At 61.8% G+C, this 14267-nt stretch overlaps 2 protein-coding genes across 4 annotated transcripts; both read right to left on the minus strand.

The window, feature by feature from the left end:
- Window positions 1-4741: 4741 nt before the first annotated feature.
- Window positions 4742-7669, minus strand: DGUOK (deoxyguanosine kinase). 3 transcript variants are annotated; one of them, XM_075042134.1, is made up of 7 exons: window positions 7591-7669; window positions 7131-7243; window positions 6855-7036; window positions 6237-6384; window positions 5733-5848; window positions 5509-5608; window positions 4742-5292 (listed from the first exon to the last, which is right to left on the minus strand). In XM_075042134.1, exons 1-7 carry the CDS (start codon window positions 7667-7669, stop codon window positions 5230-5232), a joined length of 801 nt encoding a protein of 266 aa, XP_074898235.1. In that variant the 3' UTR covers window positions 4742-5229. The 3 variants fall into 3 exon arrangements, with proteins under 3 accessions (XP_074898235.1, XP_074898234.1, XP_074898236.1); XM_075042133.1 differs by having other exon boundaries at window positions 6138-6384; window positions 7591-7664; XM_075042135.1 differs by lacking the exon at window positions 7131-7243 and having other exon boundaries at window positions 6138-6384; window positions 7591-7665.
- A 768-nt stretch (window positions 7670-8437) lies between these two features.
- ACTG2 (actin gamma 2, smooth muscle) lies at window positions 8438-13796 on the minus strand. Its single transcript, XM_075043678.1, has 9 exons — window positions 11739-13796; window positions 10804-10975; window positions 10571-10699; window positions 10375-10485; window positions 9765-9849; window positions 9506-9667; window positions 9221-9412; window positions 8802-8983; window positions 8438-8688 (listed from the first exon to the last, which is right to left on the minus strand). The coding sequence occupies exons 2-9, from the start codon at window positions 10927-10929 to the stop codon at window positions 8545-8547; spliced, it is 1131 nt and encodes a 376-aa protein (XP_074899779.1). The 5' UTR covers window positions 10930-10975; window positions 11739-13796; the 3' UTR covers window positions 8438-8544.
- Between the last annotated feature and the right edge of the window lie 471 nt (window positions 13797-14267).

Below are 14267 nucleotides of genomic sequence, written 5' to 3' on the forward strand. Positions count from 1 at the left end.
TACGATGCACATGTGTATTTTGGGGGGGGGGAGGAAAAGGGGGAGCGGAAAGTGAGTTCCCCCAAAGCCTTCCCCATCCAGGGCTTAGAGGTGATGCTCCAGCCCACTATGGGTTTTCCAAGACTACTACCGGCTGAATCGACGGCAAAACTTCCACAAACTCAAAGGTCCCAAAGGTTTCCCAGGAGCATCCCAGTGAAAACTGTTTTCCAAAGGGATTTGCAGCAGAAGGAGCGATCCAAGGAGCCTCAGGCCTGCGGAATGCCCAGTGGGATGGACAAACCAGATGTTGCGTCCCGGCGGAAAATGCAACCATGGACCCAACATCCCCGTCCCTGTGATATTGGCTCAAGCTCGTCTTTTCCCAAAAAGGCCACGCGTGAGCCGAGAGCCCTATTGCAATGCCAAGCCGGAGCCCGCTGGGATCTGACCTTTGCTCCAAACAAAGCGACTCCCACGGGAATAAATAGGATAAACTCGTGCTGGGAACTGGTTTTCCCCCCAATTTCCAACCTTGCACGACGGCACTGCGGGATGCAAACCCCCTTTGCCCGGCCAAGCTCGGCACCGCCGTGCAACAGGTCGCCGCAGAAAACACGGCAGGGATTTAATTAACGCAGACACCTCCTTCCTCCCATCCTCCTCCTCCTCCTCCTCCGGCTGGACAGGGCAGCGCGTCCGCCGGCATCCACCCGGCGATTTGCTCCCGAGTCATTTTAGCTGTTAACATCCCAGCTGAGATCTGAAATATTTTCAGCGGAGGCATGGTAACGGCGAGCATCGCTCCGGATTAATGGAGGACATCCCCCCGGCAGGCGGGTGACGGTCCTTCAGGTGACACCGGGATGTGCCGGCCAAAAATGAGACGAACCCCGGCAAATCCTTCATCCCATCCATCACCCTGATGCTTTTTTGGAGATGCCAGACCCGGTTTGGGGTGATTTCATGCCGGCGGAAAAAAACCTCACCCCAACCCACCAGGGAAACCCCTCGAGATGGACAAATTTAGTAACTTTTTATTAGTAATGCTTTAAATGAGATTATCCCTAATCTCTAGCGTTTGGCACCGAGACAGCCTGCCAAATTCAGTTAGGGGCTTTCATTTCCCAACGCCGGGGATGTGCCGGGGACACCTCGAGCTGCATCATGTCCCGCCACCACCTGGCAAAGGGGTTTTGGGGTCCCGGTGTAACCGTTCCTGCCGGGAATGGAGTTTCCTGTGGGGTTTATTTAAGGTTTGGCCCCCCCAAGCTGGGGGAGATGGGTCAGAGCATCATCCCCTCCATCAGCCCCGATCTTTGCCGGGCGGTTTGGGCGGCTCTTGTTAGAAACCGGCGGCTCCCCGGCACTGAGCGAGGCTTTGCCGTGTATTTTTCCGTGGCGGTAATGAGCGGGTTCTCAAGAAGTTGATTAGTTATGCAAATGGCAAAGGCATCGAGAGCCGGCCGGGGAGGGTGGGAGAGGGTCCGTCAGCGCTGCGGGACGGGGAGCGGAACGAAACCTCGACCTCTGGCGTCCTCCCTCCTCCTCCTCTCCCAAAACCCTCGTGGATGGGGATGCGTCGCGCCCGGCGTGGAAATCAAACGCCGAGGGAGACGGCACGAGCGCGGCTCCAGCCGCGGAGGTGCGAGGGGAGACGCCGGCTTTCCCGGGCCTGGCCGAGCTGGAGGAACGGGCAGAACCAGTGCTGGGGAAAGGGGCTGGCTCCCCGGCTCGCTTCGTCTGCCAAACCACCCCGGGAAAGGCGCCGGGACGTGGGAACCGTGGCACACCCCTCCCTCGGCCGCCGGCACCACCAGGACCAGCCCGGGGCGGGCAGGGACCCACCGGCACTTGGGTTCCCAGGGGAATCCCACCGCTGCCGACCCCGGCTCCGGCAGCATCTTTATAATAGTCATCTTTTTTTTTTTTTTAGCACGCCCACCCCGGAAAAGTGCCAGGGCTCAAATCCCCACCGTCAGCCGTTTTCACCGGCGCTTTGCCAAGGGCAAAGTCCTTCCCCCTGCCCTGCCATGTGCCAAACGCCGTCCAAGCCGCCTGTCCCCACGTCCCCACCGCCCCGTCCCATCGTCCCGCCAGCCATCCCAGGGCAAAACCTGTCGGATACAACTCGGAGGCGCGAGGCGACCGCTCGCCCCCCCATCCCCCAAAAAAGCAAAAGCGGCAGCAGTTTTGGGGGGGTGCAAAGTCCTAAAAATAAACCCCAAGCAGGAGGTGTTTCTCCCTCCCCACCTCCCCACTGCAGAGACCCCCCCCAGCCGGAGCAGCCCCCCCTCCCCATCCCCCTGCCTGCTTGGGCACGACGGGCGCGATATTAGAAATCCCGGTTACAACCACCCTGGCCGGTAAAACCAGAAGCGCCGAAGGAAGGCATTGTAATTTTTGGTGGAGAAAATGCCACGACTTGTTAGCTTGGCGATGCTCCCCCTGGGCACGGCTCTGCCCTCCCCACGTGCCCCCTTCCTCGCCACCCCCTTCTTTTTTGGGGGAGCCCCCCCGACGGCACCCAGGAGGGTTTCGCACAGCATTTTGCTCTTTTATACCAAGAAATTCAATTTAAAGGTGGATTTTGTCCCACGCGTCCTGCTGCCACCCACCCTGCAGCGGTGTTTTGGGGACGCCCCGGGAATGAGCTAAGATTTTTGGGGGGGGGTTTAAGGCATCGAAGCGGTTTTTAAGGCAGCAGAAGGTCCCATTTCCACCAGAAATACCCTTAAAAAACTAAAACCATCAACCAACCAAGAAAGGGCTTTCCCTGCCCACCCTGACGAGCCCCCCTACAAGTTACGGTGACGTTACAACCGCCACAAAGAAGCCACAAATCACCCCAAAAAGGCGAAGACGTCCCAGGAAGGGGGACACACACACACAGATGGGTTTGGGGGGGCCGGAGAAGCACTCACCTCCCGGCGAAGCCCCTCGCACCTTTCCATCTCGCTCCCGAGGCGAACGTTAGATTTCGGGGCTCCCCCCCGCCGCGGGGGAGCGGGGGGAACCGGCGGCTGGACCGGGCTGGCAGACGAACCGGGTGCCCGGCGAGAGGGACATAACGCCGTCACCGTCCCCCCCGCCGTGGGGACGCCGGTGACTTCTGTGGGGACAGAGATGAAACCCAGTGAAGCACCCGGCTGACGTGAGTCGCCCCAACTTTTAATTTCCACGTTGTTTCCACCCCGGGGGCGGCCCCCGCTGACTCCCCACCCCTCCTTCCCCCAAACTCCCACCAAAACGGGGGGGGGGTGGGGGGTGCTGCCCCCCCCCATTCCCACCCCCTTATTTTTTCCAACCCCGTTTTACTTTTTTCTTTTTCCCCTTAAAAAACACGCAGCTTCGCACAACTTCGCCCCGCCGCCGCGCAACTTCAGCCGCACACCGGCAACTTTCCACGCAACGACCCCCCCCCCTTCACCACCACCACCCCCCAAACCCCCCCCATTTCGATATAAAGAGCATTACCGCAAAAAAGGGGTACGGCACCCCCTCGGAAACAGGGGGCCGGGTGGGTTCGCCCCGGAGCTAAGTGCATGCACGGCAGCGTGGGGTGGTGGTGGTTGGGGGGGGTGGCGGTGGAAGGAAAAGTGGGGTTGAAATAAAGATGCAAATTGTGGTCCCCCCCCAACCCCAGGGGGTGTTGCAGTGGAGCTGCACGTTGCTGCTGCTGCTGCTGCTGCTGCTTCCTTTGTTCTGCAGGCGCCCGCTCGGGGGGACCCGCCGGCCGGCCGGGGGGCTCAAGGCCAGCGCCTTGTGCCACCCCCCACAATGCTTTGCAGCAAGCAAGGGTCGTGGGTTTATTTTTTTTTGGGGGGGGGGACGGGACACAGAGGCAGCCAGACCCTCTGGGGTAATGGTGGGGAGGGTGGGAGGGCCTGGTGGTGGTGGTTTGGGGGGGGAAGCGGGGTGGGGGGGGTGATGTGAGTTGGGGAGGGGGTTTGTGGGGGTGTTTTGGGGAGGGTGGCCGGCCGTGGGGGGTGCAGCGGGTGGGTACTGTGGGGTTGTCAGTGCTGAGCCCATACCGGGTTGTTATCGCGGGGTCGGCGGCCGTGGGTCCGTGTCGGCGTCCCCGCTCTGTTGTTATTGCAGGGTCGTTAGTGGGGGTCCGGGCGGGTCCCGCTCTGTTGTTATTGTAGGGTCGCTGGAGAAAACCCCGGGGGTGGCGGCCCGGCTCCTGTACCCCCCCCCCCGCCCTATATCCTGCCCCACAGCCCCCCCGCAAATCCCCCACCCCGCAGCCCGCCAGCCCCTGCCCCACATCCTGCCCCAAATCCCCCCCCTCCCGCCCCAAACCCTGCCCCCCAGCCCCCCATCCCAGCACCCCCCCCCCCGCTGCCCCCCGGTACCTCCGGGGCAGGTGCCCCTCACACGTGCTCGCCCCGCCCCCGGTGGCCCCGCCCCTGATGGTCACGCCCCTTGATGGCCACGCCCCACCCGTGTTTATGTAGGGTCGCACACCCCACCACAGCCTCCCCTAAAGGCAGAGGGAGTCCTGGCCCCTATTCCCACCCCCCCAAAAAAAGGGGTACCCCTAAAGATCCAACCCCCCTCCCCAGCAAAAACCACCCAGCAGGTGCCAAATCCCCATGGTTTTCCCCCAAACCCAGGGGCACTGTCCCCCTCCCCCGGGTCACCCCCACTGCTCCAGCCACAAACACCCCAAAATTGGAGGAACAACATCCCCCCCGTGCAACAGCACCCACTGGAGCCCACCCCGACCCCCCGCCTGCAGTTCAAGACACAGAAGAGCTCGACATCACTTTGTTTTTAATTTAAAGGAAAAAAATATAAATATATAAAATAATAAAATACGGGGGTTGGTGTGACTTAAATATGAGCCATGACGATTTTTCTGTTGGAATTTAACCAGTGCATTAAATCCACCTTACGGAGCATCCCCGGCTCCGGCGTCCCCGGCTGGTGATCCCTATAGATGGGGAGGGGGTCGCGGCGGCAACCTGGTCCCCCAAATGCGTGGGGGGGAGCGCGCCATGCCACCCCGAAGCTCATCACACGGCTGCGCCTCCGATTATTCGCCTTAAACCATCCACCCCGTGCTGCCAGCGCCTTAAATACACTCCTTGCCCAAATTAAAAGGACCGAGGGGGACAGTCGGGGACCAGGACTTGTCCCTTGTCCTTGGTGTCGGGATTTTCGGACGGAGCTGGCGGCGGCGATGCCCCTTTCCCGGCTCTGCCGCTCGGCGCGGGTACCGGTGGGCAGGGATGCTGCCGCTGCTCAGAGAGGGTTGGGGCACGATGGCAAAGTTTGGGGTCGCAGCGCCGTCGCGAAAGCCTCCACCTGCAAGGAGAAGCCAACTCAGAGTGCCGGATGGCACCGGGATGGTGCCGGGATGGCCGAGGTTTAAACCGGTTTGGACCGAGGGTGCGGAAATTATTTTTTCCATGGAAAAATGAAGATGAGGCGGAGGCTCAGAGGTTGGCACGACTCCGACGGCTGTGCCGGCGCTCCCGGCAGCGGGATGCCACCGAGCTGTGCCGCCTCGGCTGTGCCCACCTGTGCCATGAGGACGCCCTGCGTGGCCGCGTCGTGCTCGAAGTCCTTGTCCACATCCAGCACCAGGACGGGCGCGTGCTTCACGTCCGCAAAGTGGACCCTGAAGAAGGGAGGGAGAGATGGGCTTAAAACAAATAAACCCCCAAATCAGGGGGGTCACCCCAAAACCACAGCTGGTCCGCGTGCCGGGGAGGGGAGCGCGGTGGGGATGGATTTGGACTCACTCCGTGGTCTTCTCCACCAGCCAGCGCTCGTGCTGGCCGTGGAGCTGCTGCAGGTACCCCAGCTGGATGCCCCCCTCCTCGCTCCTCGCCCTCCGCCGCAGCCGCTCCAGGCACGTCTGCACCCGCACGGGAGACGGGAGGTTACCGGGAGAGACGGGAGACGGGAGGTTACCGGGATGCAGGGAAGATGGGAGGTTAACGGGAGAGACGGGAGGTTAATGGGATGCAGGCGCCCGGCAAAGCAGCCCGAGGGGAGGGACCGCAGCCGGGCATCCCTGGAGGATGCAGCAGCCCTCCCTCCCCAAAATCCCCTCTAGGATCCGTAGCAAAACTCCCACCAACGTCCCCATGGGCACAGAAGCGGGCCCCGCTCCTCCAGGGCAGGGAGTTACGGTTAAAACCCACCACGTTGGTAATTCCAGGCGCTCGCCAGGCTCCGAGCGAAGTCAAACGCCTGCCGCATCCCTCTCCCCGCTGAACGCGGGGGCTCTCGCCGGCACCCACCTGCGGCATCGCCCGCAGGTAGAGGAAGCCGTGGAGGGCGGCGCGGGGCCCCAGCTGCCGCAGGAGGAAGCCGTGCCAGTCCTGGTAAATCGCCCACTCCAGCGGCTGCAGGTGCCCGGCCTCGAAGAGGTTCTTGGCAAAGACGTACCTGGGAAGAGACGGAGAGAAGGGAAAGGGCAGCCGGCACCGCCGGCATCAGGACCTCCACGCCATCCCCAGCCCAAGTGGCTTCACGGCCACTTTTTTCACCTTTTTTGCACCAACTGGGAACGGCTGGCGTTTAATTAAGGCGGAAATCCTTAATTTGGGGCTGAGAGATGTTGGGGGACACACAGCCACCCGGTGTGGCCCACCACTACCGAGCCCATCCGTCCCCCGAGGGATTTCAAGCCACCGCCTGACAGGGGCGAAGGTTATTGCAAAAATTATTTGGGGGATAACGAAGCCCCGAATTATCCAACAAGCACATTGCTGTAATTAAGCATCACTCCGGGCTTCGCTGGGGACGGTGGCTCTGCTCACCCCGGGGGACACAACCCAAGCGGCGCAGACGCTCGTTCTCCCATTTAATCCCTTCATCCCTCTTCTTTCGTATTTTAATTTGGGGGTGCCGGGTACCTGTCGCTGTAGACGGAGCGCTCGAAGACCCGCACAGGGCGGGGGGTCCCGCGGAACCGCTCAGGCGGCGGCTCCAGCATCGCCTTCAGCCGGCTGAGGCAGGAGAAGGTCTGGAAGGTGTAGGACCACCGCGCCGGCTCCTGGTACATCATCTGGAGAAGGTTGGCGGAACCCACGGACGCCTACGAAGGAAGGAAAAACCGGGAGTCGAGGTCGTCCCGCCGCGGCGGGGCTGCCGAACGGTGCCGAGACCCACTGACCGGTACCCGCCGTTACCTCCGCCGTGCTGCCGGCTGGCACCTTTTGCCACTGTGCCACGGGTTCGGTCACCAAGTGCCACTCGGGGAAGGTGGCACCCAGCAGCTTCAGGAATGTGGATTTCCCCACGGCTGCGGAGGGGAGGGGGGTGGGCAGGGTGAGCCTCTGTGTCCCCCCTGCCCCGGCCCCGGCTGTGGGGTTACGTGGGTTTTTGGGGTCCCCCCCCCACCCCTACCCCCAGTCGGGCTGCAATAATTGATTAATTACAGACATTAAATTGGACGCCGGGAGGCTTCAGGCTGCGCCCCCCGCAAGCACCCCAAATCCCCCCACCTCCATCGCACCCCAAATCCTCCTCCTGCCCCCCCTCCTTCCCCAGGCAGCCCCTCCCGCACCCCAAACTGCCCCCCCCCCCCGAAAGCCACCGACCCTCCCCTTGGCACCCCCGTTATCCCGTGTGTGTCCCCCCCCCCAGTACCGATGTTCCCCTCCAGGGCCAGGCACAGGGCGGCCCCGCACCGCCCCATCCCGCCACCGCTTCCGCCTTCCCGCGTCATATGCTAATGGCATGGTAATGACCGGCGCGCGCTGCCTCCCCGTGACGTCAACGCGCGGGGGACGGGTGCGGGGGGGAACAGCCGCGGAAGCGGCGGCCGGAGGCGCGCGCGGGGGTGGGTGGGTGGGGAGCGGTATGGTAATTTATGCAAATAGGACTCCGCCCACGGCATGTCCCGACAGCGCTGGAGGGGGGACAGGGCGGGGCACCAATGTGGGGTTGGGGTTACCAGTGGGGGGGGGGCACCAACATGAGGTCAAGGGCATTGACACGGGGTCAAGGGCATCAGTGTGACATTGGGGACAGGGGGGTGGGGGCACCTGTGTGGGGTCAAAGGCACCAACATGGGCTTGGGGGGGCACCCACGTGGGGGTCAAGGGCATTGGCTTGGGGGGGGAGCCCCAAGAGAGGGTCAAGGGCATCGACGTGGGGTTGGGGACATCAACATGGGGTTGAGGACACCACCAGGAGGTCAAGGGTGTCACCACAGGGCCGGACCCATCAGCATGGGGACAGGTGATGGGTTTGAGGGTGTCCATGTGACACTGGGGGCACCAACGTGGGGTCAAGGGCATTGACATGAGGTCGGGGGCATCAACATGGGGTCAAGGCCATCAGCATGACATCAGGGGCACCAACATGGGAGCAGAGGCACCAACATGAGGTCAGGGCCCCCCCACCCCTCTCCCATTACCCTCAGCTCGCCCCCCCCAGTCCCTCCCACCCCCCAACACCCCAAAATCTCCCAGAAAAGGGGCAGAGCCTGGAGAAAAGGCTTTAATGCACAGTGGGCGGTGGGGAGGAGCAGCGGGGAGCGAGGAGGAGCGGGGGGCCCCGGCCCGGGTGGGGGGGGCCGCCGCGGGGTGGGAAGGGGGCTTAAAAGCATTTTCGGTGGACGATGGAGGGTCCGGCCTCGTCGTACTCGGGTTTGCTGATCCACATCTGCTGGAAGGTGGAGAGGGATGCCAGGATGGAGCCGCCGATCCACACCGAGTACTTCCGCTCCGGTGGGGCGATGATCTGCCGAGACACGAGCCGTTAGGATGCACCCCGTGATCCACCTCCCCCAAACCTGCACCAGGAGAGGATTTGGGGTGTCGGTGGCCGTGGTTTGCCCACCTCCCCCCACCTACTTTGATCTTCATGGTGCTGGGAGCCAGCGCCGTGATTTCCTTCTGCATGCGGTCGGCGATGCCGGGGTACATGGTGGTGCCGCCGGACAACACGTTGTTGGCGTAGAGGTCCTTGCGGATGTCGATGTCGCACTTCATGATGGAGTTGTAGGTTGTCTCATGGATGCCAGCTGACTCCATGCCTGGGGTGGAAGGGGGCTGTCAGCGCCCTGACCCCCACCCGTGCCTCCTCAGGGCTCCTCAAAAGAGCCATGGGGTCACCCATGGGTTTGTCCCCCCACTTTGGGGTGCAAAGCACCCAGGGGAGTCCCAAAACGCCTCTGCAGGGCACCCATGGGAGCTGGTTGCCCACTGGTGGGGTGGTGAGGATGGGTGGCAACCACCTAGGGAACAGCCAGGACCATTCGGGGTGGGCTTACCGATGAAGGAGGGTTGGAAGAGGGTCTCAGGGCAGCGGAAACGCTCGTTCCCGATGGTGATGACCTGCCCATCGGGGAGCTCGTAGCTCTTCTCCAGCGAGGAGGAAGAGGCAGCCGTGGCCATCTCGTTCTCAAAGTCGAGGGCCACGTAGCAGAGCTTCTCCTTGATGTCGCGCACAATTTCCCGCTCGGCTGCGGAAGACAATGGCAAACAGGCTCAACCCGCTGCCATGGCAGCACCGCGGGGTCCCCCGTCACCCTGTACCCCCCTCCCCGGCCCCATACCGGTGGTGACGAAGGAGTAGCCCCTCTCGGTGAGGATCTTCATGAGGTAGTCAGTGAGGTCACGGCCGGCCAAGTCAAGACGCATGATGGCGTGGGGCAGAGCGTAGCCCTCGTAGATGGGCACGTTGTGGGTGACACCATCCCCGGAGTCGAGGACGATGCCTGGGAATTGGGGGGGAAGGTGAGGGAGGGGGCTCGAAGCCAGCTTGGTCCCTTCCCCATCATGGATGTTCCCCGGGATGCCACGTCTCCTACTCACCGGTTGTGCGGCCGGAGGCGTAGAGGGAGAGGACAGCTTGGATGGCGACGTACATGGCAGGGACGTTAAAGGTTTCAAACATGATCTGGGAGGGAGGGTTAGAGGGGCAGCGGGTTAGCGGGGAGCATGGGGGTCCCCAGTGGTATCCTACCCCGACCCACGGGGGCTGTGCCTTCCTGGAGAGACTGGGCCAGTGCATTGCATGGAAAAACACACGGATCATTGCGTTGCACGGAAGAATAGATGGATCATTGCATTGCACAGAAAAATAGGTGGATCATTGCATTGCACAGACACACGGGTCAATGCATTGCACAGAACAACACATGGATCGCTGCGTTGCACTGAAAAACGTGTGGGTCAGTGCGTTGCATGGAAAAAACGTGGGTGAGCGCATTGCGTGGCAAACCCCACAGGTCCACGCACCGCAGAGAAACTTGTGGGTCCACGCAAGCGCATGAGCATGCTACCGAGAGCTCTGCCGTTATTAAAGCACCAAGCTTCATCCCACCGCCTGCTCCTCCTGTCTCGCTAAACCCCCAAATCCCCCAGCCCTTCCTGCGGTTTTGGAGGGTCCGTCCCCATCCCCGGGGGCCCCGCAGCACCTTACCTGCGTCATCTTCTCCCGGTTGGCCTTGGGGTTGAGGGGTGCCTCGGTGAGCAGGGTCGGGTGCTCCTCGGGGGCTACGCGCAGCTCGTTGTAGAAGGAGTGGTGCCAGATCTGGGGCGGGCAAAGGAGAATGGGGGTCTTACCCCAAACCGAAGCCGGGGCCAGCACCCACTCCCCATCCCAGCGGGCGTCTCACCTTCTCCATGTCATCCCAGTTGGTGATGATGCCGTGCTCGATGGGGTACTTGAGCGTGAGGATACCCCTCTTGCTCTGCGCCTCGTCGCCCACGTAGCTGTCTTTCTGCCCCATGCCTACCATGACACCCTAACGCCGGCAAGAGAGATGGCCTCGTCAGCCTCATTTCGGTGATTAAGGCAAGGCAGGGGGTGGTTGGGGGCTGCCCCTCACCCCCCGCCTTGGGTACCCACCTGGTGCCGGGGCCGCCCCACGATGGAGGGGAAGACGGCGCGGGGAGCATCGTCGCCGGCAAAACCGGCTTTGCAGAGGCCGGAGCCGTTGTCGCAGACCAGGGCGGTGGTCTCCTCCTCGCACATGGTGGGGCCGGGAGCGGTTGGCGTTCAGGGGGACCTGGGGGAAAAGCTGGGGCGAAGGGGGAACACAGCGTTAAAGGGTGGGGGAGAGGGTTACGCCACGCCACCGCGTCCGGCTTTGGGTGTTGGAAAGGTTAGAGTCCTTGGGGATGCGCGGCCCTGCAAAATCCTCTGCGGTCCGACCCTGATGCAGGGATGCTGGCAGCGGGGTGATGCTCATCCCCCTCGGGCGCTGCTCCATGCTGATGCTGCTTCTCCATCCTTTGCCAGCCGGTGCCCGAAATGGGTGCCAAAGCTTCCTGCCCATGCTTGACCGGCAGCAGCGCTCCTCGGGGTGCTCCGGCTTTGCCGTCCCTGGCTGGTGCCCGCTGAGCGGGCAGGGGGAAGGCAGGCAATGCCCTCTCAACCAGTCCTGTCTCAGCAGCCCCTCGCTGCTCTGCCCTCGCATCCTTTCCCAAAAATGGGAAAAAAATAGCCCTTCCCAGGGGGTACCCCCCACCTCTGCCGGCGGATGCGCTCCCAAATCCAGAGGGAAGCAGGCAAAAACCTCACAGGAGCCCAAAAAGAAAAAAAACCAAAATTGTGAGGATTTCTGGAAGAGCACGACTTGCTTTGGCTGCAGACCAGCTCTCATTGCCTCCACAGAAGCCCCGGGCTGCAGCGTCGTGCCGGGGTTGGCATCCCCCGCCGTGCTGTGCAAACCGAGTTGGGGTCACCCCATAAATGCAAGGGCACCCCAAAGCCCCCCCGGGGTGTTTTTCCTTCCCGCTCTCCTCCAAGGAAAAGGGAAACCAGGGCTGGGCAGTACTCACCGCGGAGGCGAGAGCTCCTTTCCTCTGGGACCGAGTCCTGATGTGCCTTTGGTATAAATACCAGTGAGCCCGTGAAACCTCAGAGGCGGATCCTCTCTAAACAAAGACCCTAAATAGGCTAAGTGATGGTGTGTTAGCCATATGGCCATATAAGGTGTTTTGTTTCATTAAATTGACCTTGGACCGATGGTAGGACCCAGCACGGTTAATTATTGTAAGAAAAATGTATGCAGGGATGCTTGGGAGGCAACATCCCATTTATGAGTCTGTTCCTTTTATGCTCCGCTCTGATAAACAAGTGAGACACAAGTCCTTATAAGTGACGGTCTCAGCAAAAAGGAGGTGGAAGCATCCCTGATTCCTGGGGAAAGTGTGGAGAAACCCCACCCGGGTGGAGGTGGGTGTCAGGGCTCTGCCATGGGGGACATCCCAGAGCCGGGATGGGAATTTGGCATCGCCGAGACACTGGAAATGCACTGGGTTGGTGCATTGCTTCCTCCCGGCCTCGGTTCCCCTGTGTCTCGCCGGCATCTGGCACCTTTGGGCTGTCTCACCCCGGGGTTTTTAATTTCCGCCCCCATTTTTGGGCTTTCAGTGCCCCAAAGCCCCTCGTTCCCCAAATCTTCGGCTTGCCCAGGGCTGGGACTGGCAGGTCCGAAGCCCAGCTCTGTGTCACGGGGTGCACGCAGCTCTCACCCTCTCCCCAGGAGGATTTTGGAGACAGGATGAGCCCAGACACCCCAAGGTGCAATGTGGGTGCTGTCCTCTGGCCCCCCTGCCCAAATGCAGCACAGGGAGGGGGCCAGAGCCACCCCTGCGGATGCAGCCTTGGCATGCGGCGAGCGGAGCCGCAGCAGCCGACGGCCCTCGCAGAGGCCAACCAGCGGCTGCCAAACTTCCAGCTGTCTTTTTAAGGACAACGGGCCCGCACCGGGGACTCTCTCCAAGCAGCTGGGGCAGGGGGGAGGCAGGAGAGATGTCCCAGAGCTATGGGGGACTCAGGCTGCAGGTGGGGAAACTGAGGCACGGGGTGCCTGGGCTGCCTCCTGCTTTGCTTTGCAGGGTCCTGAGCTGTGCTCAGGGCAGAGACATCAAGGCACCGGTGCAGCAATAAGGACCAAGAGCTGCAGGGTCCCACCGCCACCAGAAGGGACCTGAGAGTCCTGATGACCCCCCCAGCCCCGGAGAGGGGGAGCGGACTCTGAGCTGTCACCCCACAGGGCAGGACAGGGACACGGTGTCTCCCTGGCATGGCCAGCCCACTTGTACCTCCACCATCCCCAGGCAGCGGCTCTGTCCCAATTATCCCGTTTCCTCCAGGGAAACCTCAGCACTTGGGGACTGGATTTGTCCCCTGGGTCCCCTGGCCGTACACTTGTCGGCATCCCCACTGCACGCCCTGAGCCCCAGGGACCTGCCGCTGCCTCACATCCCAACCCGGTTCCCTTGGTTCACCGCCAAACATGAGGTCACCAAGGCAAAAGGTTGCCATATATGACATGCTGGGAAAAAAAAAAAAAAAAAGAAAAAAAAAAAGAAAAAATTAACCCCAAACCCAGCAGAGAGTGGGGCAGGAGGGGAAACAGGGGGTTGGATTGAGGGAGTGGCCCATGCCAGCACTGGGAAAGTCCCACACGGAGGGAGCATGGCTGTGCTGGGGGGCTGCACGGAACCTGTGTCAGGACCCCGTCCCACCCACGGTGGGGCCCAAAGCCACAGAGACACCCCCAAACCCTGGGCTGGTGCAAACGGCTGGGTATCGACCCGAGCCCCCGCTCTGCTTTGCTGTTCCACCCCTGGCATTTGCCTGGGAACGGGTAGCTCCAAGCTCCCCACCCCAGCAGGATTCCCCAAAACCACCCCGACCCACGGCACCACAGCCAGCCAGGACAGGACGCCTCGGCACAGCCAGTTTGAAGCTCGGACCGCGGCGGCAAAGCCCCGAGCCGGAGCAGGCACGCAGCCTAAAAAGGAAAGGTTCGGCCACCGCAGCCAATCCAGCTGCTGGCTCTGCCGGCACTTGGCGGCCGTGGGGAGGGTGGCCGGCGGCCCTGGGATGCTCGCAGGAACGCCAAGCATCCCACGGCATAGGCGAGGCTGGCCCAGGCTGGGATGAACACGGGACGAGGAAGGGGGTAATCTCTAGTTTGCCGTGGGATTTCAAAACTCCCGGCGCCCAGGCCAGCCCTCGGCACCTCCCTATAAGGGTAACGTTCGCGCTTTAAACCTCTCAGGCTGCTGCTGAGGATGGACAAACTAGCAATGAGAGCTCAGGCAGGGATTTGGGTCTGTTCCCATCTCCAAGGCAGAGATAAGCATCGCTCCCTGCCTGCAGGAAACCCCCCAAAACATGCAACCCACGTTGTTGCGGAAAATAAATCATTCCTGCAAAGCGTGGTTTCTGGATAGCTTAGTTCCTACCAGATTCAACTCCCCATTTTGAGTAATTTTTAAGGTACAACAGTCACATCTGGTGTAGCTGGACAGACAGGGTGGGTTAGTGGGATACAGGCAGTAGTGCCAGGGTAT

Source organism: Buteo buteo, chromosome 12, assembly GCF_964188355.1.
Source record: "Buteo buteo chromosome 12, bButBut1.hap1.1, whole genome shotgun sequence".
NCBI classification, from domain to species: domain Eukaryota; kingdom Metazoa; phylum Chordata; class Aves; order Accipitriformes; family Accipitridae; genus Buteo; species Buteo buteo.